The sequence below is a fragment of the Eleutherodactylus coqui genome, chromosome 8 (assembly GCF_035609145.1).
Source record: "Eleutherodactylus coqui strain aEleCoq1 chromosome 8, aEleCoq1.hap1, whole genome shotgun sequence".
NCBI lineage: Eukaryota > Metazoa > Chordata > Amphibia > Anura > Eleutherodactylidae > Eleutherodactylus > Eleutherodactylus coqui.
In genome coordinates, this window is record NC_089844.1 from 6,738,480 (window position 1) to 6,764,457 (window position 25,978).

A 25,978-nucleotide genomic window follows, 5' to 3' on the forward strand; every position below is an offset into this window, starting at 1 on the left:
ACATGATCCCGGCAGCCGCCCTCACGCAGTGCCCACCACCCCTCACGCTGCTGTGCCCGGGGGTGTGGACATGGGCTTCAGGGCTCACACACTGCTGGTTTTCTCACACGATCGTCGATGGGGCTTTCTACTGTTAAATACGTATCACAAGTCGGCGCTCCGCCGGTTTTGCCCTCCGCCGGTTTTGCCCTCCGCCGGTTTTACCATTAGAAAGTCCCACTGACAATCACATGAGAAGTGGGCAGGAGCCGCTGATAACTGAATAACGGCTGTGAGCCGGTGGGGACAGCGCCAAACATAAGGAACGGCAGGCGGTGTACAGCGCTGCGGCAGGGCGTGCGCCATATGACAAAACTGCCGCCAGCTCCAGGAGCCGAGCGCATCCACAGCAGCACATTCCTCCTGCACTGACACTTCGCTGCAGGTGAAGCAGAGGCGGAGCGGTGACACGGCAGCAGAAGTCCGGGACCAAGCCAGGGAACTGGCAGAGGATGCGCCTGCAGATTTAGTCCTGAACGCGGACTGACATTAGGATGGCGTCACTGGTCTTCCTGCCCCACGGATGGCATAGTGCCCCACGGATGGCACACCCGCACTAATCTCTGCCGCACACACTCAGATATCGAAAATTGGAACAGAAATACAGAAGAAAGTTACAAAAACCTTACAGGTCGGGATTATTTACACAAACTGCAAAAACACTTCAAAAAGGACTCCGGCCTCGGGTGCGGGCAACAGGAGGGGTGGGGATGACCTAGTGATCCTGCACTGAGCAGGGGGCCCGATGACCCCGCAGGGGACCCGATGACCCCGCAGGGGACCCGATGACCCCGCACGAGCCCCGATGACCCCGCACGAGCCCCGATGACCCCGCACGAGCCCCGATGACCCCGCACGAGCCCCGATGACCCCGCACGAGCCCCGATGACCCCGCACGAGCCCAGTGACCCCGCACGAGCCCAGTGACCCCGCACGAGCCCAGTGACCCCGCACGAGCCCGATGACCCCGCACGAGCCCGATGACCCCGCACGAGCCCGATGACCCCGCACGAGCCCGATGACCCAGCAGGAGCCCAATGACCCAGCAGGAGCCCAATGACCCAGCAGGAGCCCAATGACCCCGCAGGAGCCCAATGACCCCGCAGGAGCCCAATGACCCCGCAGGAGCCCAATGACCCCGCAGGAGCCCAATGACCCCGCAGGAGCCCAATGACCCCGCAGGAGCCCAATGACCCCGCAGGAGCCCAATGACCCCGCAGGAGCCCAATGATCCCGCAGGAGCCCAATGACCCCGCAGGAGCCCAATGACCCCGCAGGAGCCCAATGACCCCGCAGTAGCCCAATGACCCCGCAGGAGCCCAATGACACAGCAGGAGCCCAATGACACAGCAGGAGCCCAATGACACAGCAGGAGCCCAATGACACAGCAGGAGCCCAATGACACAGCAGGAGCCCAATGACAGTCCAAACAGATTTCTTATTGTATTCAATGGCTGCTGTATACATCTGTATGTGGTGAATTTCCCCCTAGTAGTGGCTGTATACATTTGTATGCAGTGAGCTCCCCCTAGTGGCTGCTTTATACATCTGTCTGCAGTGAGCTCCCCCTAGTGGCTGCTTTATACATCTGTGTGCAGTGAGCTCCCCCTAGTGGCTGCTTTATACATCTGTGTGCAGTGAGCTCCCCCTAGTGGCTGCTTTATACATCTGTGTGCAGTGAGCTCCCCCTAGTGGCGGCTGTATGTATCTGTATTCTGGCTTCAAGTAGTCAGAAATTTGGTTTTAACTTTCCAGCAATTACAGAAACAGACCGACACCTACTAATACTAAACATGTAAGAAGATGGGAAAATGAGGAGGAAAGTCCTGTGGTGGCACCAAGGTCAGAAATGAGGGCTGCACTGCTGCCACAACCCAAAAAAACTGCGACCGCTACATGGGACCAGTACAACAATATGATAAAAATGGTGGACAGTATTAGAGCAGTTATATTCTTGTACATAAGGGGGCAGTATTATAGTAGTTATATTCTTGTACATAGGGGGCAGTATTATAGTAGTTATATTCTTGTACATAGGGGGCAGTATTATAGTAGTTATATTCTTGTACATAGGGGCCAGTATTATAGTAGTTATATTCTTGTACATAGGGGGCAGTATTATAGTAGTTATATTCTTGTACCTAGGGGGCAGTATTATAGTAGTTATATTCTTGTACATAGGAGGCAGTATTATAGTAGTTATATTCTTGTACATAGGGGGCAGTATTATAGTAGTTATATTCTTGTACATAGGAGGCGGTATTATAGTAGTTATATTCTTGTACATAGGGGGCAGTATTATAGTAGTTATATTCTTGTACATAGGAGGCAGTATTATAGTAGTTATATTCTTGTATATAGGGGACAGTATTATAGTAGTTATATTCTTGTACATAGGGAGCAGTATTATAGTAGTTATATTCTTGTACATAGGAGGCAGTATTATAGTAGTTATATTCTTGTATATAGGGGGCAGTATTATAGTAGTTATATTCTTGTACATAGGGAGCAGTATTATAGTAGTTATATTCTTGTATATAGGGAGCAGTATTATAGTAGTTATATTCTTGTACATAGGAGGCAGTATTATAGTAGTTATATTCTTGTATATAGGGGACAGTATTATAGTAGTTATATTCTTGTACATAGGGAGCAGTATTATAGTAGTTATATTCTTGTACATAGGAGGCAGTATTATAGTAGTTATATTCTTGTATATAGGGGGCAGTATTATAGTAGTTATATTCTTGTACATAGGGAGCAGTATTATAGTAGTTATATTCTTGTACATAGAGGTAGTATTATAGTAGTTATATTCTTGTACATAGGAGCAGTATTATAGTAGTTATATTCTTGTACATAGGGGGCAGTATTATAGTAGTTATATTCTTGTACATAGGGGGCAGTATTATAGTAGTTATATTCTTTTACCTAGGGGGCAGTATTATAGTAGTTATATTCTTGTACATAGGGGGCAGTATTATAGTAGTTATATTCTTGTACATAGGGGGCAGTATTATAGTAGTTATATTCTTGTACATAGGGAGCAGTATTATAGTAGGTATATTCTTGTACATAGGGGGCAGTATTATAGTAGGTATATTCTTGTACATAGGGGGCAGTATTATAGTAGTTATATTCTTGAACATAGGGGGCAGTATTATAGTAGTTATATTCTTGTACATAGGGGGCAGTATTATAGTAGGTATATTCTTGTACATAGGGGGCAGTATTATAGTAGTTATATTCTTGAACATAGGGGGCAGTATTATAGTAGTTATATTCTTGTACATAGGGGGCAGTATTATAGTAGTTATATTCTTGTACATAGGGAGCAGTATTATAGCAGTTATATTCTTGTACATAGGGGGCAGTATTATAGTAGTTATATTCTTGTACATAGGGGGCAGTATTATAGTAGTTATATTCTTGTACATAGGGGCAGTATTATAGCAGTTATATTCTTGTACATAGGGGGCAGTATTATAGTAGTTATATTCTTGTACATAGGGGCAGTATTATAATAGTTATATTCTTGTATATAGGGGCAGTATTATAGTAGTTATATTCTTGTACATAGGGGGCAGTATTATAGTAGTTATATTCTTGTACATAGGGGGCAGTATTATAGTAGTTATATTCTTGTACATAGGGGGCAGTATTATAGTAGTTATATTCTTGTACATAGGGGTCAGTATTATAGTAGTTATATTCTTGTACATAGGAGCAGTATTATAGTAGTTATATTCTTGTACATAGGGGGCAGTATTATAGTAGTTATATTCTTGTACATAGCAGCAGTATTATAGCAGTTATATTCTTGTACATAGGGGGCAGTATTATAGTAGTTATATTCTTGTACATAGGGGGCAGTATTATAGTAGTTATATTCTTGTACATAGGGGGCAGTATTATAGTAGTTATATTCTTGCACATGGGGAGGGCAGTATTATAGTAGTACATATTTGCACTGAGGCAGTTTTTGTCTACATCATCAATTATCTAAGCCCTTTTACAGTAATAGACACTAAAAATAATAATGTTTCATAGAGATCCTTAATAATGAGTGGGCTACCATTGACAGACTAACACAAAACTACAAAGACACACAAACTCCTGACTCCAGTGCGCTGTCATTGATGTGATCCCCTGTTCAGGAGGAGAGGTGTTGGTCTCCGGCTCGCTATATCACGACTGATTATGTAGTTGCGCTCTCTCATTATCAGTCGTGGCTACCTATATGGTGGCTAGGTCTATACCACTTACCTGGCCCAATGCAGAACACCTTTTCAAAATCGGCACAGATACACATCTGCTTGTAGAGTTGTGGAGACTGGGCCAGATAGGCGCTGGTTTTGAAGTACGACACGGTGAACACATTGGCTCCTCCCTCACTGGCCGCTGGAAGAATGAAAGAAATGTGTCAAAAACGTCCCGAATCCATCCAAACATACTTAACTACTTCATGTTTTAAAAATGATCGTGCGGATTAAATCCACCTAAAAACGTGAGTTTACGCCCCTATAATACTACAGAATCTGATTTCCATGCCTCCATTTATACCCGGAGCGGCTTTTAAATTTGTCCCGGTGGCCATCAGAAACGGCCCACTGTCTGACTCCACCCACTTTCAGACATGTGACCAGAAGGCAGTTATCTGGATGCCATCTGCACGTGTTTCAGTAGCGGCCGGCATCGTACGGACAGCGGGTGCAGGATGCATCTAGTTACATGACAGCCCTCTAGGGGCAGCGCTCCTCCATCACACATTACAGCCATGGACTCCCATAGGGATGAGAGTCTTGCAGTACCCACAGTAGTGGCACGCTGGTGCCACCCTCCATGACTGCGCTGTAACAGGAGGCGCTCTACCATGTCGTGCCGCTCGTGGGGCGACAGAAGCAGCAGAGTTGGCGATGCAACCCCCTACCCCAACAACCTTCTTCCAGCTCCCCGGCAGGACACCCTCCCCTCTCGCTGTCGCCCATTTCACCACAGAGAAGGCAACAATATTACAGACCTGATATAATTTTGGGAGTCTGAATCTCGACAAATCCTTTGTTGCTTAGGGTCTCCCGGAAGAGCTGGCAGACTCCGGACTGGAGGGTGAAGACAGCCTGACTAGTGGAAGTCTGCAATAGAAAAGACAGGAGGTAAGAAGAGCCTAAAATAACCAAGATCAGGACCGGAGGGACAGGAGGAGCTACCAGAGCCCCCAAAATACCCTCCAGCATCAGGACCGGAGGGCAGGAGGAGCTACCAGAGCCCCACAAAACACTCTCCAGCATCAGGACCGGAGGGACAGGAGGAGCTACCAGAGCCCTACAGAATACCCTCCAGCATCAGGACCAGAGGGACAGGAGGAGCTACCAGAGCCCTACAGAATACCATCCAGCATCAGGACCGGAGGGACAGGAGGAGCTACCAGAGGTCTACAGAATACCCTCCAGCATCAGGACCGCAGGAACAGGAGGAGCTACCAGAGCCCTACAGAATACCATCCAGCATCAGGACCGGAGGGACAGGAGGAGCTACCAGAGCCCCCCAAAATACCCTCCAGCATCAGGACCGGAAGGACAGGAGGAGCTACCAGAGCCCCACAAAACACTCTCCAGCATCAGGACCGGAGGGACAGGAGGAGCTACCAGAGCCCCACAAAAATACCCTCCAGCATCAGGACCGGAGGGACAGGAGGAGCTACCAGAGCCCCCACAAAAATTCGTCCAGCAGCAGGACCGGAGGGACAGGGGGGAAAAAAAACAAGTTTTTTTTGGAGAGGTCGTCAGTGGGAACCTCTTCATGGGGACAGTGCTACTAGGGGAAGCATTACACCCCAACCTCAGAAGCCAAGTGTTCTTACTTGTAGAAGGACCCCCACGTGAACGCAGGATGCCTGCAAAGACCCCTTCTACAGGACTGCGTAATCTGCCCATCTCTATGAATGGGTACGCCGGGTCTCCAGCCCTGCGGGCATTACTGGATGTGTGACCGCCAAGGAGCGGCTCAGACTGCGGCCTTCCAGAGGTTCACCATCACCCCAATGAGAGGAACGAGGCAATGGCTGAAAATGTGCCCTACTTGTCCATTCATTCCGAGTCACACAGCTGGGAGACCCCCGAGACCCCCACTGGTCAGGCAGTGATCTCCTCCATCCTTGATATTACAGCAATACCCCTTTAACCCCTTCCTGTCACAGGATGTAAATGGACGTCGCAGACGGGAAAGGGTTTCTGTAAATGGACACAAGCTACCACCCCATGGATGGCGGTAAGCCGGCACTAACTGCAGCGACTGTCAGCCGGCCTCCGGCAGCAACAGCAGGGATCAGTGAAATCAGCATGTAAAGGGTTTACAGGAAGGAGGGCACTCTGCTAGGTAATGGGGTTGCCATAGTTACTGGACACCACGGCCTCTGATCACTATTATTATTGATGATACATTGCAGTCTATAAAGTACTGCAATGTATTATATCAAAGCTATAATAGCATCGCAGGTTCAAGTCCCGCACAGGAGCGTAAAGGACTTAAAAAGTAAGAAAATACATCCGTTGTGGACGGAAAAATAAAAACGTTATGGTTTTGGAGAAATAGAAATGAAAATCCCCCAAAATTGACAGAAGGTGCCTCGGTCCAAATTAGGCTGTGGTGCCAACATGCATGGAATGTAAAAGAAATCTGGCTACAGATAACCTCATTGCAGGCACCACTAGGGGGCGCCGAGTCCAGATGGACCTATTACGGAGTTTAACAGGGAGCTGTATACATCCGGGTGCAATGAGCTCCCCCTGCTGGTGGCCGAGGCTGGAAAGACTTTTATCCTGTAACTGTATAAAAGTAAAGAAGCTTCTACATCTATAAAGACAAAGCGTCACATTAATTAAGGTAATTCTGCTCCCTCCGGGGCAAAACACAAATACTGTATTTAATCCCCTAGTTTTTGCGCGTTATCACACGACGACGATCCTCTGAATGATGCCGCCGGCAGATAAGGCTCAGGTCTGCAGTCAGCTGACGCCTCTCTACTTCTGCTTTGTGCCGCCAGCGACGTCATGAAGCGTCACGCGGCCCCATCTAGCAGCCGTCTGTTTACTTACAGGCACGTTGCTCCATCTCAGCACCGGATCCCAGATCAAGATGTTCCAAAAACAGCGAAGAGCTGAATTCAAAAACACCATTAACCCCTTAGTGGCAAAGCTGGTTTGTGCCTTAATGACCCACTAGTTTGTCAGTTTTGTTCTCACTGCACTGCAGCAGCCGGCGCACTTCATTCCTCCGTCCGCCGAGCCCGAGGACGGCTGTCTGACATTTTTGCAGGATGTTCTGTACTTGTACTTCCTGCTAAAGCAGGGGTGTCAAACTCATTGTCACCGAGGGCCACATCGGGCTTATGGTGACCTTCAAAGGGCCAATTGTCAGACAGTACAGTAAGGGCCCGTTCGTCCCAGCGTATTTGCGTACATACTATGCAGTGAATAGAAGCCATTGATGTCAGTGAGCTCACATGATGGATATTGTCACACAGCATGACCTATATTGTTACATACTGCGCACCCCAATAGGCCACTGAAGGGAACGGGCCGCGCAAATACCTGGTGAATGCGGAGGAAACCGATGTATACACTGCATATTTGCGCACCATCTCAGGGGCCCATCTGCGTTTGTTTTTGCGCACCAAAATATGCAGGCATAAGCGATTTTCGCTTGCACAAATACGCAGCGTATTTGTGTGACCAAAATACGATTATGCCCGTGTAAACGAGCCCTAATAGTGACCCCTATAGTGGTCGCAGTAGTAATAGTGACCCCTATGGTGGTCGCAGTAGTAATAGTGACCCTCATAGTGGTCCCAATAATAATGTTGACCCCTACAGTGGCCCAATTAGAAATAGCGACCCCCACAGTGTCTCAATTAGAAAAAGGAAGCCCCACAGTGGCCTCAGTACTAATAGCGACCCCCACAGTTGCCCCAGTAGTAATAGCGACCCCCACAGTAATAATATTAATGCCCTCAGTAGTAATAACCCCACAGTAATCTTATCCCGTTCAGCAATATTAACCCCCCCATAGTATTATTAACCTCCCTCAGTAATAATATTATCTCCGTCAGTAAAATTACCCGCCTCAGTAATAATAGTTGACCCTCAAACCCATATACTTACCTCCTCCTTTCTGTGGCCGCCGCTCCCCCCCTGCTCGCACTGAGCCCGGATGCACACTGGCATCAGTATGTGCGCCCGGCACGCTTCCTCCCTGACTCCTCTACTGCAGAACTGAGGAGCAGGGGACTGTGGGGAGGAGGATCCCGGCTGCACACTGACGTCAGAGTGTGCGCCGGGATCAGCGCTGACAGCATGATTACCAGCGGGCAGCTGCGACATCACGTTAGTAATCGCAACAATGGTGAGCATCCGTCAGCACAACACGGGACACATAAAATGAGGCAGAGGGTCGGATTCAGCATGCGGGCCTTGTGTTTGACACCTGTGAACTAAAGGTACCAGTTCTGGTAGATGTTTTACGGCGTCCAGCACTGTAAAGACCCATGTATATGCGCAGATGACCGGGCAACGGCAGTTTGAGGCTTATTTGTCCAATCATTAGACTGTGGAACACTGCAACCCAATCAGCAGGCAGATCATACTTCAGGCAGCCAAAAACATTATCAAAAACGGCAGCAAATACAATACTGGATGTGCAGGACTATAACTACTATAATACTGCCCCCTATGTACAGGACTATAACTACTATAATACTGCCCCCTATGTACAAGAATATAACTACTATAATACTGCCTCCTATGTACAAGAATATAACTACTATAATACTGCCTCCTATGTACAAGAATATAACTACTATAATACTGCCCCCTATGTACAAGAATATAACTACTATAATACTGCTCCTATGTACAAGAATATAACTACTATAATACTGCCCCCTACGTACAAGAATATAACTACTATAATACTGCCCCCTATGTACAAGAATATAACTACTATAATACTGCCTCCTATGTACAAGAATATAACTACTATAATACTGCCCCCTACGTACAAGAATATAACTACTATAATACTGCCCCCTATGTACAGGACTATAACTACTATAATACTGCCTCCTATGTACAAGAATATAACTACTATAATACTGCCCCCCATGTACAAGAATATAACTACTATAATACTGCCTCCTATGTACAAGAATATAACTACTATAATACTGCCTCCTATGTACAAGAATATAACTACTATAATACTGCCCCCTATGTACAAGAATATAACTACTATAATACTGCCCCCTATGTACAAGAATATAACTACTATAATACTGCCCCCTATGTACAAGAATATAACTACTATAATACTGCCCCCTATGTACAAGAATACAACTACTATAATACTGCCTCCTATGTACAAGAATATAACTACTATAATACTGCTCCCTATGTACAATAATATATCTACTATAATACTGCCCCCTATGTACAAGAATATAGCTACTATAATACTGCCTCCTATGTACAAGAATATAACTACTATAATACTGCCCCCTATGTACAAGAATATAACTACAGTAATACTTCCCCCTATGTACAAGAATATAACTACTATAATACTGTCTGCTATGTACAAGAATATAACTACTATAATACTGCCCCCTATGTACAAGAATATAACTACTATAATACTGCCCTCTATGTACAAGAATATAACTACTATAATACTGCCCCCTATGTACAAGAATATAACTACTATAATACTGCTCCTATGTACAAGATTATAACTACTATAATACTGCTCCTATGTACAAGATTATAACTACTATAATACTGCCCCCTATGTACAAGGATATAACTACTATAATACTGCCTCCTATGTACAAGAATATAACTACTATAATACTGCCTCCTATGTACAAGAATAAATCTACTATAATACTGCCCCCTATGTACAAGAATATAACTACTATAATACTGCCCCCTATGTACAAGAATATAACTACTATAATACTGCCCCCTATGTACAAGATTATAACTACTATAATACTGCTCCTGTGTACAAGAATATAACTACTATAATACTGCTCCTATGTACAAGAATATAACTACTATAATACTGCCTCCTATGTACAAGAATATAACTACTATAATACTGCCCCCTATGTACAAGAATATAACTACTATAATACTGCCCCCTATGTACAAGAATATAACTACTAGAATACTGCCCCCTATGTACAAGAATATAACTACTATAATACTGCCCCCTATGTACACGAATATAACTACTATAATACTGCCCCTATGTACAAGAATATAACTACTATAATACTGCCTCCTATGTACAAGAATATAACTACTATAATACTGCCCAATATGTACAAGAATATAACTACTATAATACTGCCCCCCTATGTACAAGACTATAACTACTATAATACTGCCCCTATGTACAAGAATATAACTACTATAATACTGCTATCTATGTACAAGAATATAACTACTATAATACTGCTCCCTATGTACAAGAATATAACTACTATAATACTGCTCCCTATGTACAATAATATAACTACTATAATACTGCCCCTATGTACAAGAATATAACTACTTAAATACTGCCCCCTATGTACAAGAATATAACTACTATAATACTGCCCCCTATGTACAAGAATATAACTACTAGAATACTGCTCCTATGTACAAGAATATAACTACTATAATACTGCCCCCTATGTACAAGAATATAACTACTATAATACTGTCCCCTATGTACAAGAATATAACTACTATAATACTGCCCCCTATGTACTAGAATATAACTATTATAATACTGCCCCATATGTACAAGAATATAACTACTATAATACTGCTCCTATGTACAAGAATATAGCTACTATAATACTGCCCCCTATGTACAAGAATATAACTACTATAATACTGCTCCTATGTACAAGAATATAACTACTATAATACTGCCCCCTATGTACAAGAATATAACTACTATAATACTGCCTCCTATGTACAAGAATATAACTACTATAATACTGCCCCCTATGTACAAGAATATAACTACTATAACACTGCTCCTATCTACAAGAATATAACTACTACAATACTGCTCCTATGTACAAGAATATAACTACTATAATACTGCTCCCTATGTACAAGAATATATCTACTATAATACTGCCCCCTATGTACAGGAATATAACTACTATAATACTGCCCCTATGTACAAGAATATAACTACTATAATACTGCCCCCTATGTACAAGAATATAACTACTATAATACTGCCCCCTATGTACAAGAATATAACTACTATAATACTGCCTCCTATGTACAAGAATACAACTACTATAATACTGCCCAATATGTACAAGAATATAACTACTATAATACTGCCCAATATGTACAAGAATATAACTACTATAATACTGCCCCCTATGTACAAGAATATAACTACTATAATACTGCCTCCTATGTACAAGAATATAACTACTATAATACTGCTCCCTATGTACAAGAATATAACTACTATAATACTGCTCCCTATGTACAAGAATATAACTACTATAATACTGCCCCCTATGTACAAGAATATAACTACTATAATACTGCTCCCTATGTACAAGAATATAACTACTATAATACTGCTCCCTATGTACAAGAATATAACTACTATAATACTGCCCCCTATGTACAAGAATATATCTACTATAATACTGCCCCCTATGTACAGGAATATAACTACTATAATACTGCCCCCTATGTACAAGAATATATCTACTATAATACTGCCCCCTATGTACAAGAATATAACTACTATAATACTGCTCCCTATGTACAAGAATATATCTACTATAATACTGCCCCCTATGTACAGGAATATAACTACTATAATACTGCCCCTATGTACAAGAATATAACTACTATAATACTGCCCCCTATGTACAAGAATATAACTACTATAATACTGCCCCCTATGTACAAGAATATAACTACTATAATACTGCCTCCTATGTACAAGAATACAACTACTATAATACTGCCCAATATGTACAAGAATATAACTACTATAATACTGCCCAATATGTACAAGAATATAACTACTATAATACTGCCCCCTATGTACAAGAATATAACTACTATAATACTGCCCCCTATGTACAAGAATATAACTACTATAATACTGCCCCCTATGTACAAGAATATAACTACTATAATACTGCCCCCTATGTACAAGAATATAACTACTATAATACTGCCCCCTATGTACAAGAATATAACTACTGTAATACTGCCCCCTATGTACAAGAATATAACTACTATAATACTGCCCCCTATGTACAAGAATATAACTACTATAATACTGCCCCCTATATACAAGAATATAACTACTATAATACTGCCCCCTATGTACAAGAATATAACTACTATAATACTGCCCCCTATATACAAGAATATAACTACTATAATACTGCCCCCTATGTACAAGAATATAACTACTATAATACTGCCTCCTATGTACAAGAATATAACTACTATAATACTGCCCCCTATGTACAAGAATATAACTACTATAATACTGCTCCCTATGTACAATAATATAACTACTATAATACTGCCCCCTATGTACAAGAATATAACTACTATAATACTGCCTCCTATGTACAAGAATATAACTACTATAATACTGCCCCCTATGTACAAGAATATAACTACTATAATACTGCCCCCTATGTACAAGAATATAACTACTATAATACTGTCCCTATGTACAAGAATATAACTACTATAATACTGCCCCCTATATACAAGAATATAACTACTATAATACTGCCCCCTATGTACAAGAATATAACTACTATAATACTGCCCCCTATGTACAAGAATATAACTACTATAATACTGCCCCCTATGTACAAGGATATAACTACTATAATACTACACCTATGTACAAGAATATAACTACTATAATACTGCCCCCTATGTACAAGAATATAACTACTATAATACTGCCCATGTGTACAAGAATATAACTACTATAATACTGCTCCTATGTACAAGAATATAACTACTATAATACTGCCCCCTATGTACAAGAATATAACTACTATAATACTGCCCCCTATGTACAGGAATATAACTACTATAATACTGCCCCCTATGTACAAGAATATAACTACTATAATACTGCCCCCTATGTACAAGAATATAACTACTATAATACTGCCCCCTATGTACAAGAATATAACTACTATAATACTGCCCCCTATGTACAAGAATATAACTACTATAATACTGCCCCTATGTACAAGAATATAACTACTATAATACTGCTCCCTATGTACAAGAATATAACTACTATAATACTGCCCATGTGTACAAGAATATAACTACTATAATACTGCTCCTATGTACAAGAATATAACTACTATAATACTGCCTCCTATGTACAAGAATATAACTACTATAATACTGCCCCCTATGTACAAGAATATAACTACTATAATACTGCCCCCTATGTACAAGAATATAACTACTATAATACTGCTCCCCTATGTACAAGAATATAACTACTATAATACTGCCCCCTATGTACAAGAATATAACTACTATAATACTGCCCCCTATGTACAAGAATATAACTACTATAATACTGCCTCCTATGTACAAGAATATAACTACTATAATACTGCCACCTATGTACAAGAATATAACTACTATAATACTGCCCCTATGTACAAGAATATAACTACTATAATACTGCCGTCTATGTACAAGAATATAACTACTATAATACTGCCAATATGTACAAGAATATAACTACTATAATACTGCCCCCTATGTACAAGAATATAACTACTATAATACTGCCCCCTATGTACAAGAATATAACTACTATAATACTGCCTCCTATGTACAAGAATATAACTACTATAATACTGCCCCAATGTACAAGAATATAACTACTATAATACTGCCAATATGTACAAGAATATAACTAGTATAATACTGCCCCCTATGTACAAGAATATAACTACTATAATACTGCCCCCTATGTACAAGAATATAACTACTATAATACTGCCCCCTATGTACAAGAATATAACTACTATAATACTGCCCCCTATGTACAAGAATATAACTACTATAATACTGCCCCCTATGTACAAGAATATAACTACTATAATACTGCTCCTATGTACAAGAATATAACTACTATAATACTGCTCCTCTGTACAAGAATATAACTACTATAATACTGCCCGCTATGTACAAGAATATAACTACTATAATACTGCCCCCTATGTACAAGAATATAACTACTATAATACTGCTCCCTATGTACAAGAATATAACTACTATAATACTGCCCCCCTATGTACAAGAATATAACTACTATAATACTGCCCCCTATTTACAAGAATATAACTACTATAATACTGCCCCTATGTACAAGAATATAACTACTATAATACTGCTCCTATGTACCAGAATATAACTACTATAATACTGCTCCTATGTACAAGAATATAACTACTATAATACTGCCCCCTATGTACAAGAATATAGCTACTATAATACTGCTCCCCTATGTCCAAGAATATAACTACTATAATACTGCTCCCCTATGTCCAAGAATGTAACTACTATAATACTGCTCCTATGTACAAGAATATAACTAATATAATACTGCCCCTATGTACAAGAATATAACTACTATAATACTGCCCCCTATGTACAAGAATATAACTACTATAATACTGCCCCCTATGTACAAGAATATAACTACTATAATACTGCCTCCTATGTACAAGAATATAACTACTATAATACTGCCTCCTATGTACAAGAATATAACTACTATAATACTGCTCCTATGTACAAGAATATAACTACTATAATACTGCCTCCTATGTACAAGAATATAACTACTATAATACTGATCTCCATGTACAAGAATATAACTACTATAATACTGCCTCCTATGTACAAGAATATAACTACTATAATACTGCCACCTATGTACAAGAATATAACTACTATAATACTGCCCCTATGTACAAGAATATAACTACTATAATACTGCCCTCTATGTACAAGAATATAACTACTATAATACTGCCAATATGTACAAGAATATAACTACTATAATACTGCCCCCTATGTACAAGAATATAACTACTATAATACTGCCCCCTATGTACAAGAATATAACTACTATAATACTGCCTCCTATGTACAAGAATATAACTACTATAATACTGCCCCAATGTACAAGAATATAACTACTATAATACTGCCCCCTATGTACAAGAATATAACTACTATAATACTGCCCCCTATGTACAAGAATATAACTACTATAATACTGCCCCCTATGTACAAGAATATAACTACTATAATACTGCCCCCTATGTACAAGAATATAACTACTATAATACTGCTCCTATGTACAAGAATATAACTACTATAATACTGCCCCCTATGTACAAGAATATAACTACTATAATACTGCTCCATATGTACAAGAATATAACTACTATAATACTGCCTCCTATGTACAAGAATATAACTACTATAATACTGCTCCTCTCTACAAGAATATAACTACTATAATACTGCCCGCTATGTACAAGAATATAACTACTATAATACTGCCCCCTATGTACAAGAATATAACTACTATAATACTGCTCCCTATGTACAAGAATATAACTACTATAATACTGCCCCCCTATGTACAAGAATATAACTACTATAATACTGCCCCCTATTTACAAGAATATAACTACTATAATACTGCCCCTATGTACAAGAATATAACTACTATAATACTGCTCCTATGTACCAGAATATAACTACTATAATACTGCTCCTATGTACAAGAATATAACTACTATAATACTGCCCTGTTACGGCACTCTGCCCCCCGAGCGCCAGTTGGGGTGCCCTGATCTCCTGCACCCCACTGTCCCTGCCTACTTGCCTCGGCCCTGGCTAACCCCAGGCGGACAACTGGGCGGCAGTCCCTGCACTGGCTAGGGACCTGGCGACTACCTAGATGGAACTACTAACAGGGGACAGAGTGCCGACAGGAGAGGCAGGTGTAACAGACCAACAAAAACAGACAGAGTGAATCAAGGCTGGAGGTGAAGCTCACAGGCAACCGAAGGATACTGACAAGCAACTAGGACAGACTAGAATAGACCTGACTAGAGGCTAGCAGAACCAATAACTGGCCGTGAGTTCAGGTCACTGCCAGTCTTTTAACTAAAAGCCTCCACCCCGGGGCGGAGAGTGGGAGGAGCCGACTCTCCCACTGTTGCATAAGGGAGGTGGATGAGAGCGGGCGGCACCCTACGGGCGGACACGCCCACGCCGCAGCACGCCGGCTGCTCCACGCTGCTGCATGCTGGCTGCTCCACGCCGCCGGGAGATCCCTGACAGCACAGCTCCGGGACGCCGAAGCCGAGCTCGAAGCGGCGCGCGCCGGCCGCGGGACCCAGCGCCGCCCTGCATGGTAACATGCCCCCTATGTACAAGAATATAACTACTATAATACTGCCCCCTATGTACAAGAATATAACTACTATAAGACTGCCTCCTATGTACAAGAATATAACTACTATAATACTGCCTCCTATGTACAAGAATATAACTACTATAATACTGATCTCCATGTACAAGAATATAACTACTATAATACTGCTCCCTATGTACAAAAATATAACTACTATAATACTGCCCCCTATGTACAAGTATATAACTACTATAATACTGCCCCCTATGTACAAGAATATAACTACTATAATACTGCCCCCTATGTACAAGAATATAACTACTATAATACTGCCCCCTATGTACAAGAATATAACTACTATAATACTGCCCCCTATGTACAAATATATAACTACTATAATACTGCCCCCTATGTACAAGTATATAACTACTGTAATACTGCCCCCTATGTACAAGAATATAACTACTATAATACTGATCTCTATGTACAAGAATATAACTACTATAATACTGCCCCCTATGTACAAGAATATAACTACTATAATACTGCCCCCTATGTACAAGAATATAACTACTATAATACTGCCCCCTATGTACAAGTATATAACTACTATAATACTGCCCCCTATGTACAAGTATATAACTACTATAATACTGCTCCCTATGTACAAGAATATAACTACTATAATACTGCCCCCTATGTACAAGAATATAACTACTATAATACTGCCCCCTATGTACAAGAATATAACTACTATAATACTGCCTCCTATATACAAGAATATAACTACTATAATACTGCCCCTATGTACAAGAATATAACTACTATAATACTGCCCCCTATGTACAAGAATATAGCTACTATAATACTGCCCCCTATGTACAAGAATATAACTACTATAATACTGCCCCCTATGTACAAATATATAACTACTATAATACTGCCCCCTATGTACAAGTATATAACTACTGTAATACTGCCCCCTATGTACAAGAATATAACTACTATAATACTGATCTCTATGTACAAGAATATAACTACTATAATACTGCCCCCTATGTACAAGAATATAACTACTATAATACTGCCCCCTATGTACAAGAATATAACTACTATAATACTGCCCCCTATGTACAAGAATATAACTACTATAATACTGCCCCCTATGTACAAGTATATAACTACTATAATACTGCCCCCTATGTACAAGTATATAACTACTATAATACTGCTCCCTATGTACAAGAATATAACTACTATAATACTGCCCCCTATGTACAAGTATATAACTACTATAATACTGATCTCTATGTACAAGAATATAACTACTATAATACTGCCCCCTATGTACAAGAATATAACTACTATAATACTGCCCCCTATGTACAAGAATATAACTACTATAATACTGCCCCTATGTACAAGAATATAACTACTATAATACTGCCCCCTATGTACAAGAATATAGCTACTATAATACTGCCCCCTATGTACAAGAATATAACTACTATAATACTGCCCCCTATGTACAAATATATAACTACTATAATACTGCCCCCTATGTACAAGTATATAACTACTGTAATACTGCCCCCTATGTACAAGAATATAACTACTATAATACTGATCTCTATGTACAAGAATATAACTACTATAATACTGCCCCCTATGTACAAGAATATAACTACTATAATACTGCCCCCTATGTACAAGAATATAACTACTATAATACTGCCCCCTATGTACAAGAATATAACTACTATAATACTGCCCCCTATGTACAAGTATATAACTACTATAATACTGCCCCCTATGTACAAGTATATAACTACTATAATACTGCCTCCTATGTACAAGAATATAACTACTATAATACTGCTCCCTATGTACAAGAATATAACTACTATAATACTGCCTCCAATGTACAAGAATATAACTACTATAATACTGCTCCCTATGTACAAGAATATAACTACTATAATACTGCCCCCTATGTACAAGTATATAACTACTATAATACTGCTCCCTATGTACAAGAATATAACTACTATAATACTGCCCCCTATGTACAAGAATATAACTACTATAATACTGCCCCCTATGTACAAGAATATAACTACTATAATACTGCCCCTATGTACAAGAATATACCTACTATAATACTGCCCCCTATGTACAAGAATATAACTACTATAATACTGCCCCCTATGTACAAGAATATAACTACTATAATACTGCCCTCTATGTACAAGCATATAACTACTATAATACTGCCCCCTATGTACAAGAATATAACTACTATAATACTGCCCCCTATGTACAAGAATATAACTACTATAATACTGCCCCCTATGTACAAGAATATAACTACTATAATACTGCCCCCTATGTACAAGAATATAACTACTATAATACTGCCCCTATGTACAAGAATATAACTACTATAATACTGCCCCCTATGTACAATAAACCAGACAGCACATTATTGCGGCTCAGCGATCTCTCAGAACACATCCGGATACAATGCCGGCTATATTTATACATCTTCGGTGCTCGGAGTGTGACTTCCCATCGTAGCTCTCCTCCACGATTTACAGTATATTAGATTACATAACGGGCCCCTCGTTTTGGGTTCTCAGCACTTCTATTCCTTGTTTCCGTGTTTGAACAACATCCTGTAACACAAAGCACTTGGCGGCTATTGTTTGACCTTTGTGCACAATGTCAGGAAGGAGCTGCTGAAGCACTGGTGGTGGATACAAACATTTACTTGTGGAAATTTCCTCGGTGACTCCTTGCATGCCAGCAGCAGTTATTACACAGGGCTGTGCTATAAACAGGAACTAGTGACAGGTGAAGCGCAGAGAAGCGGAGCAGCGCAGCTGGAGGAGGAGCGGCCTCCCAGCACAACAATACACTGTACCTGCACCGTGGAGCTCGTGCCGCTAACAGCAAGTGACTTCTCTTCCTGTTTACAGAGCGGCGCTGATCTCGGGGTCATGGTGGTTTGATCCACGTCTGCCGTTACCTACAGCTGTGCAGATATCTCATCATCAGGGCAGTCCCGTCTTTTCATATAGAATTAAAGGCGTTTATCAGGAATCGGCACTCATGTCCGATTCACAGAAGTCATCGTGTTATGGCGGCATGGCCAGCCACTGATCAGCACAAGAAAAGGCACATCTCCAACACCAGTGAAGTGTCAGCGGTACTCCAGCAAAACATGTTCCTTCTGCTGATCGTGGGGGTCCCCGAGGTCAGACGTTTCACCCAGAAGCACATCAATGGTCAATGCATATTCCTAGAAAACACCTTTAATCTACATAAACAGTTGATTACCTTGTGATTAATTGTAATTATATTATTAATCCAGTATTATACTCCAGAGCTGCACTCACTATTCTGCTGGTGGAGTCACTGTGCACACACATTACTTACCCTGTACTGCACCTGAGTTACATCCTGTATTATACTCCAGAGCTGCACTCACTATTCTGCTGGTGGAGTCACTGTGTACATACATTACTTATCCTGTACTGCTCCTGAGTTACATCCTGTATTATACTCCAGAGCTGCACTCACTATTCTGCTGGTGGAGTCACTGTGTACATACATTACTTATCCTGTACTGCTCCTGAGTTACATCCTGTATTATACCCCAGAGCTGCACTCACTATTCTGCTGGTGGAGTCACTGTGTACATACATTACTTATCCTGTACTGCTCCTGAGTTACATCCTGTATTATCCTCCAGAGCTGCACTCACTATTCTGTTGGTGGAGTCACTGTGTACATACATTACTTATCCTGTACTGCTCCTCAGTTACATCCTGCATTATACTCCAGAGCTGCACTCACTATTCTGCTGGTGGAGTCACTGTGTACACACATTACTTACCCTGTACTGCACCTGAGTTACATCCTGTATTATACCCCAGAGCTGCACTCACTATTCTGCTGGTGGAGTCACTGTGTACATACATTACTTATCCTGTACTGCTCCTGAGTTACATCCTGTATTATCCTCCAGAGCTGCACTCACTATTCTGCTGGTGGAGTCACTGTGTACATACATTATTTATGCTGTACTGATCCTGAGTTACATCCTGCATTATACTCCAGAGCTGCACTCACTATTCTGCTGGTGGAGTCACTGTGTACATACATTACTTATCCTGTACTGCTCCTGAGTTACATCCTGTATTATCCTCCAGAGCTGCACTCACTATTCTGCTGGTGGAGTCACTGTGTACATACATTACTTATCCTGTACTGCTCCTGAGTTACATCCAGTATTATACTCCAGAGCTGCACTCACTATTCTGCTGGTGGAGTCACTGTGTACATACATTACTTATCCTGTACTGATCCTGAGTTACATCCTGTATTATACTCCAGAGCTGCACTCACTATTTAGCTGCAGTTTTATATTACCTATAATAATGCAGGAACACATGACAGAGCTTAATGAAAGCATAGATTGGTCGAGTTGGTAGGGACCTATGGGGTAATTAGGTCCTCCGGGGTCATCTGGTCCAACCCCCTGCTCAGTGCAGGATTCACTAAATCATCCCAGACAGATATTTGTACAGCCTTTATTTGAACACTTCCATTGAAGGAGAACTCCCCACCTCCTGTGGCAACCTGTTCCACTCATTGATCCGCCTCACTGTCTAATATCTAATCTGTGTCTCCTCCCTTTCACTTTCATCCCATTGTTTCTAGTCTTTCCTTGTGCAGATGAGAATAGGGCTGATCCCTCTGCACTGTGACGGCCCTTCAGATATTTGTAGACCACTATGAAGTCTCCTCTCAGCCTTCTCTTCTGCTAAACATTCCCAGATCCTTTACCCGTTCCTCATTGGACATGATTTGCAGACCGCTCACCATCTTGGTAACTCTTCTCTGGACTTGCTCCAGTTTGTCTATGTCTTTTTTAAAGTGGGGTGCCCAGAACTGGACCCAGTATTCCAGATGAGGTCTGACTAAGGAGGAGTAGAGGAGGATAATGACCTCATGTGATCTAGACTCTATGCTTCTCTTAATACATCCCAGAATTGTGTTTGCCTTTTTGGCTGCTGCATCACATTGTTGACTCATGTTCAGTCTATGATCTATTAGTATACCCAAGTCTTTTTCACATGTGCTGCTGCTTAGCCCAATTCCTCCCATTTTGTATGGCTTTCTTCATTTTTCTAGCCCAGATGTAGGACTTTGCATTTCTCCTTGTTAAATAACATTCTGTTAGTCGCCGACCACTGTGCAAGCTTTTCTAGATCTTTCTGAATCCTCTCTTTCTTCCCTAGTGTTAGCTATCCCTCCTAGCTTTGTGTCATCAGCAGATTTGATCCGTTTCCCACAATTCCCTCCTCCAGATCATTTATAACAATGTTGACCAACACTGGGTTCATCTATTTGGGTTTCTTTAACCCGTTCGTGATGGAGCCAAATTTTGGAGAGCAGACATGTCACTGACATGGAATAACTCTGTTACGGTTCTGCAGATCCCGCGGGTTCTGATGTTTTATGCCACATCTTGGGCTTCATTTAGGGGGTAAACATAGAATTTGTGAATATTTATTAAAAAAACGCAAAAATTGGGAACATTTTGGAATAATTGTCATTTTTTTCACATGTTAAACTGCAGTATGTCAGCACACGGCGCACATGTGATAAGATACATATTACCATCCGTTTACTTTATTCTGGAAGCACATTGGAAAAACCTCAGTATTGTTTAACCATTTAGGAGACGGACAGATTAACATTGATTGTTAACACTTTGTTTCCTGCACCGAGCCAAGATTGTCAGAATGATAGATCCCCCATTTTATAAACTCCGCCCCTTATTGTACTCACTGAGGGGGCCGCAGGATTTGGACCCCACTGTTACTCTTCAGGACTTAATGCAATTTAGGGGGGCGGGGGAATAAAATGTCAGATTTTTGCAAATATGTCACTTTAAAAAAAGGTTTTTTTCTATAGTGCAGATGAAAATGAGGATTTACACCCCAAAACAGATCCCCCTGTTTGTCCCGTGTTCAGAAACATCCCCATTGTGGCCCTAATCTTCTGTCCATATGCACAAGGGGCCCAAACCGAAAGCAGCATTACACTTCAACTGTTTTTTATTTTTTCCTTCTATGTGATCGCCATCATTGGATAACGGTGATCACGTGATCGGGGGGAGCGCTCACCGCGGCCCTCGGTCACTGCTCTAATCTCTCGGTTACCTTTAGTAGCCAATAGATTTTAAATTCCCGGGCCCTCTCCAGCTTCTGTGCCTGAATCCACCACTCTGGCGACGGGCACATGCGCCAAAGCTGGGGAGAGGTCCGTGGATAAGGATCCCGTTGGCGGACATGGCCGGAGGCTCCAGGTAAGTAACGTCCCCTCCCATCATGGTTTAGATCCGTAACGGGAGGTGAAACTTTAGCATTTTTTCCTTTTACGTGATGGCCGTTATCCATTGGATAACGGCAATCATGTGACCAGGACCCACATGCAGCGGTCCGCAGTGAGAGCGCTCAGCTACACAGAGGGATTCTAAACACCCCGGGCCACGAGTCCTCCTGAGTGCGCCCGACGTATGATCTGGGAAGGACCAGGACGTGGTGGGACATCGGAGGACGGGGATCCAATCCACAAGGGGAGCGGAACCTAACTTTTATTTACACTTTTATGCCTCCTTTCTGTGGCCCCCATGACAGCTCCATAGAGGTTTTTTCGGCCCTGGGGATTAAAGCCCACTAAAGCAGGATGTAAAAAGTCTACGGGGTGGTCAGTCAAGGCCCACTTACACTGGACGAATGTTGGGCAAACGATGCCCACCCCTCGCCCCCGCATGTACTCGCCCCCGGGCTGCTGCATAGGAGCAGGTATCGCTGACTCGCTCACAGAGTGGCTGCAGGAGATTCCTCTCCTCGCTCCCCCCTCTCCATTGACATAACACAGCGGCTGTTCAGTACGGACCGCTGCTGGTTCCACTCATTGCTCAGCGTTCAGTGTAAATGCGTTCTAACAGGAGTCCATCAACACGAGCCACAGGTGAGGCTTAATAGGCAATCAGCCATGGCAGCCCCGGTGGCCTTCCGAAGGCTCCAGGCTGCCATGCCAACTGAATGGCACCTTGTGATCTCATCACAAGGGGGGCATTTAAGACCCCCGAACACCAATTGGGACATGAAAAGCGTTAGCAGCCACAATCCGCATTTACAGCGATCACAGCCGTGGCGGTCAGGTATGAGCTGTCAAAGACGGGCTGTACCCGCGTGTAGGGAGCGGGCGGATACCAACTCTGTTCTATGGTCATGAAGGAGTTAAGTTATCTGCATAGTGGGAGTCCGATCCTGAAAACAAGGGACCCCTGTGCCACTTAATGGATGGAGTGTTGGTCTTGTGTGAGCGCTGCCAGCCAGAGAGCGCCGGCCATTGAAATGAATGAATGGTAGCTCACACCTGAAACGGACACTCCATCCATTCAAGGAGACTCCGGACCCCTATACTCAGATCAGTGGGGGTCCCAGCAGCCCTCCCCTATCTGGTGAATGGGGAGGACATTTTAGGAGACTGCCCCTTTAAACTAGACAGTCTGAAAACGCGGCATATTTATGGTAGTGGCTGATGCTAGATGATGGATTTGGCGCATCTTTATATAACTTTCCACCGCCGGTCGGTCGGCTTACCTTGGGCAGTATTGTAGCATCTTAAGCCACGCCCCTCGTTAAACCACACCCACTCCTCACAAAGTGTGTCTAACCCACAGAGTGAACCTGATGCAAGGCCAGGCGATCGATTACAGCAATGCGCCATTTATACGAATGAGCGAAAATCGTGCGGCGCAGATGCAAAACATAAAGTGGCTGACTATTCGCGTGCAGTCCGTTATCGCTGACTATTCGCGTGCAGCTCGTTATCGCTGACTATTCGCGTGCAGCTCGTTATCGCTGACTATTCGCGTGCAGCTCGTTATCGCTGACTATTCGCGTGCAGTCCGTTATCGCTGACTATTCGCGTGCAGTCCGTTATCGCTGATTATTCGCGTGCAGTCCGTTATCGCTGACTATTCGCGTGCAGTTCGTTATCGCTGACTATTCGCGTGCAGTCCGTTATCGCTGACTATTCGCGTGCAGTCCGTTATCGCTGACTATTCGCGTGCAGCTCGTTATCGCTGACTATTCGCGTGCAGTCCGTTATCGCTGACTATTCGCGTGCAGCTCGTTATCGCTGACTATTCGCGTGCAGTCCGTTATCGCTGACTATTCGCGTGCAGTTCGTTATCGCTGACTATTCGCGTGCAGTCCGTTATCGCTGACTATTCGCGTGCAGTCCGTTATCGCTGACTATTCGCGTGCAGTCCGTTATCGCTGACTATTCGCGTGCAGTCCGTTATCGCTGACTATTCGCGTGCAGTCCGTTATCGCTGACTATTCGCGTGCAGTTCGTTATCGCTGACTATTCGCGTGCAGTTCGTTATCGCTGACTATTCGCGTGCAGTTCGTTATCGCTGACTATTCGCGTGCAGTCCGTTATCGCTGACTATTCGCGTGCAGTCCGTTATCGCTGACTATTCGCGTGCAGTTCGTTATCGCTGATTATTCGCGTGCAGTTCGTTATCGCTGACTATTCGCGTGCAGCTCGTTATCGCTGACTATTCGCGTGCAGCTCGTTATCGCTGACTATTCGCGTGCAGTCCGTTATCGCTGACTATTCGCGTGCAGTCCGTTATCGCTGACTATTCGCGTGCAGTCCGTTATCGCTGACTATTCGCGTGCAGTCCGTTATCGCTGACTATTCGCGTGCAGTCCGTTATCGCTGACTATTCGCGTGCAGTTCGTTATCGCTGACTATTCGCGTGCAGTTCGTTATCGCTGACTATTCGCGTGCAGTCCGTTATCGCTGACTATTCGCGTGCAGTCCGTTATCGCTGACTATTCGTGTGCAGTCCGTTATCGCTGACTATTCGCGTGCAGTCCGTTATCGCTGACTATTCGCGTGCAGTCCGTTATCGCTGACTATTCGCGTGCAGCTCGTTATCGCTGACTATTCGCGTGCAGCTCGTTATCGCTGACTATTCGCGTGCAGCTCGTTATCGCTGATTATTCGCGTGCAGCTCATTATCGCTGATTATTCGCGTGCAGTTCGTTATCGCTGACTATTCGCGTGCAGTTCGTTATCGCTGACTATTCGCGTGCAGTTCGTTATCGCTGACTATTCGCGTGCAGTTCGTTATCGCTGACTATTCGCGTGCAGTTCGTTATCGCTGATTATTCGCGTGCAGCTCGTTATCGCTGATTATTCGCGTGCAGTTCGTTATCGCTGACTATTCGCGTGCAGTTCGTTATCGCTGACTATTCGCGTGCAGCTCGTTATCGCTGACTATTCGCGTGCAGCTCGTTATCGCTGA

General features: G+C 42.5%; 1 protein-coding gene across 1 annotated transcript in view; it reads right to left on the minus strand.

Moving 5' to 3' along the window:
- Positions 1–25,978, minus strand: part of DARS1 (aspartyl-tRNA synthetase 1) — a 70,010-nt gene that overhangs the window by 9,317 nt on the left and 34,715 nt on the right. The window contains exons 7-8 of the mRNA XM_066575159.1: positions 5,060–5,171; positions 4,306–4,440 (exon numbers count right to left, since the gene is read on the minus strand). Of these exons, the coding sequence (XP_066431256.1) occupies positions 4,306–4,440; positions 5,060–5,171 (247 nt within the window). The remainder of the gene's footprint in view (positions 1–4,305; positions 4,441–5,059; positions 5,172–25,978) is intronic.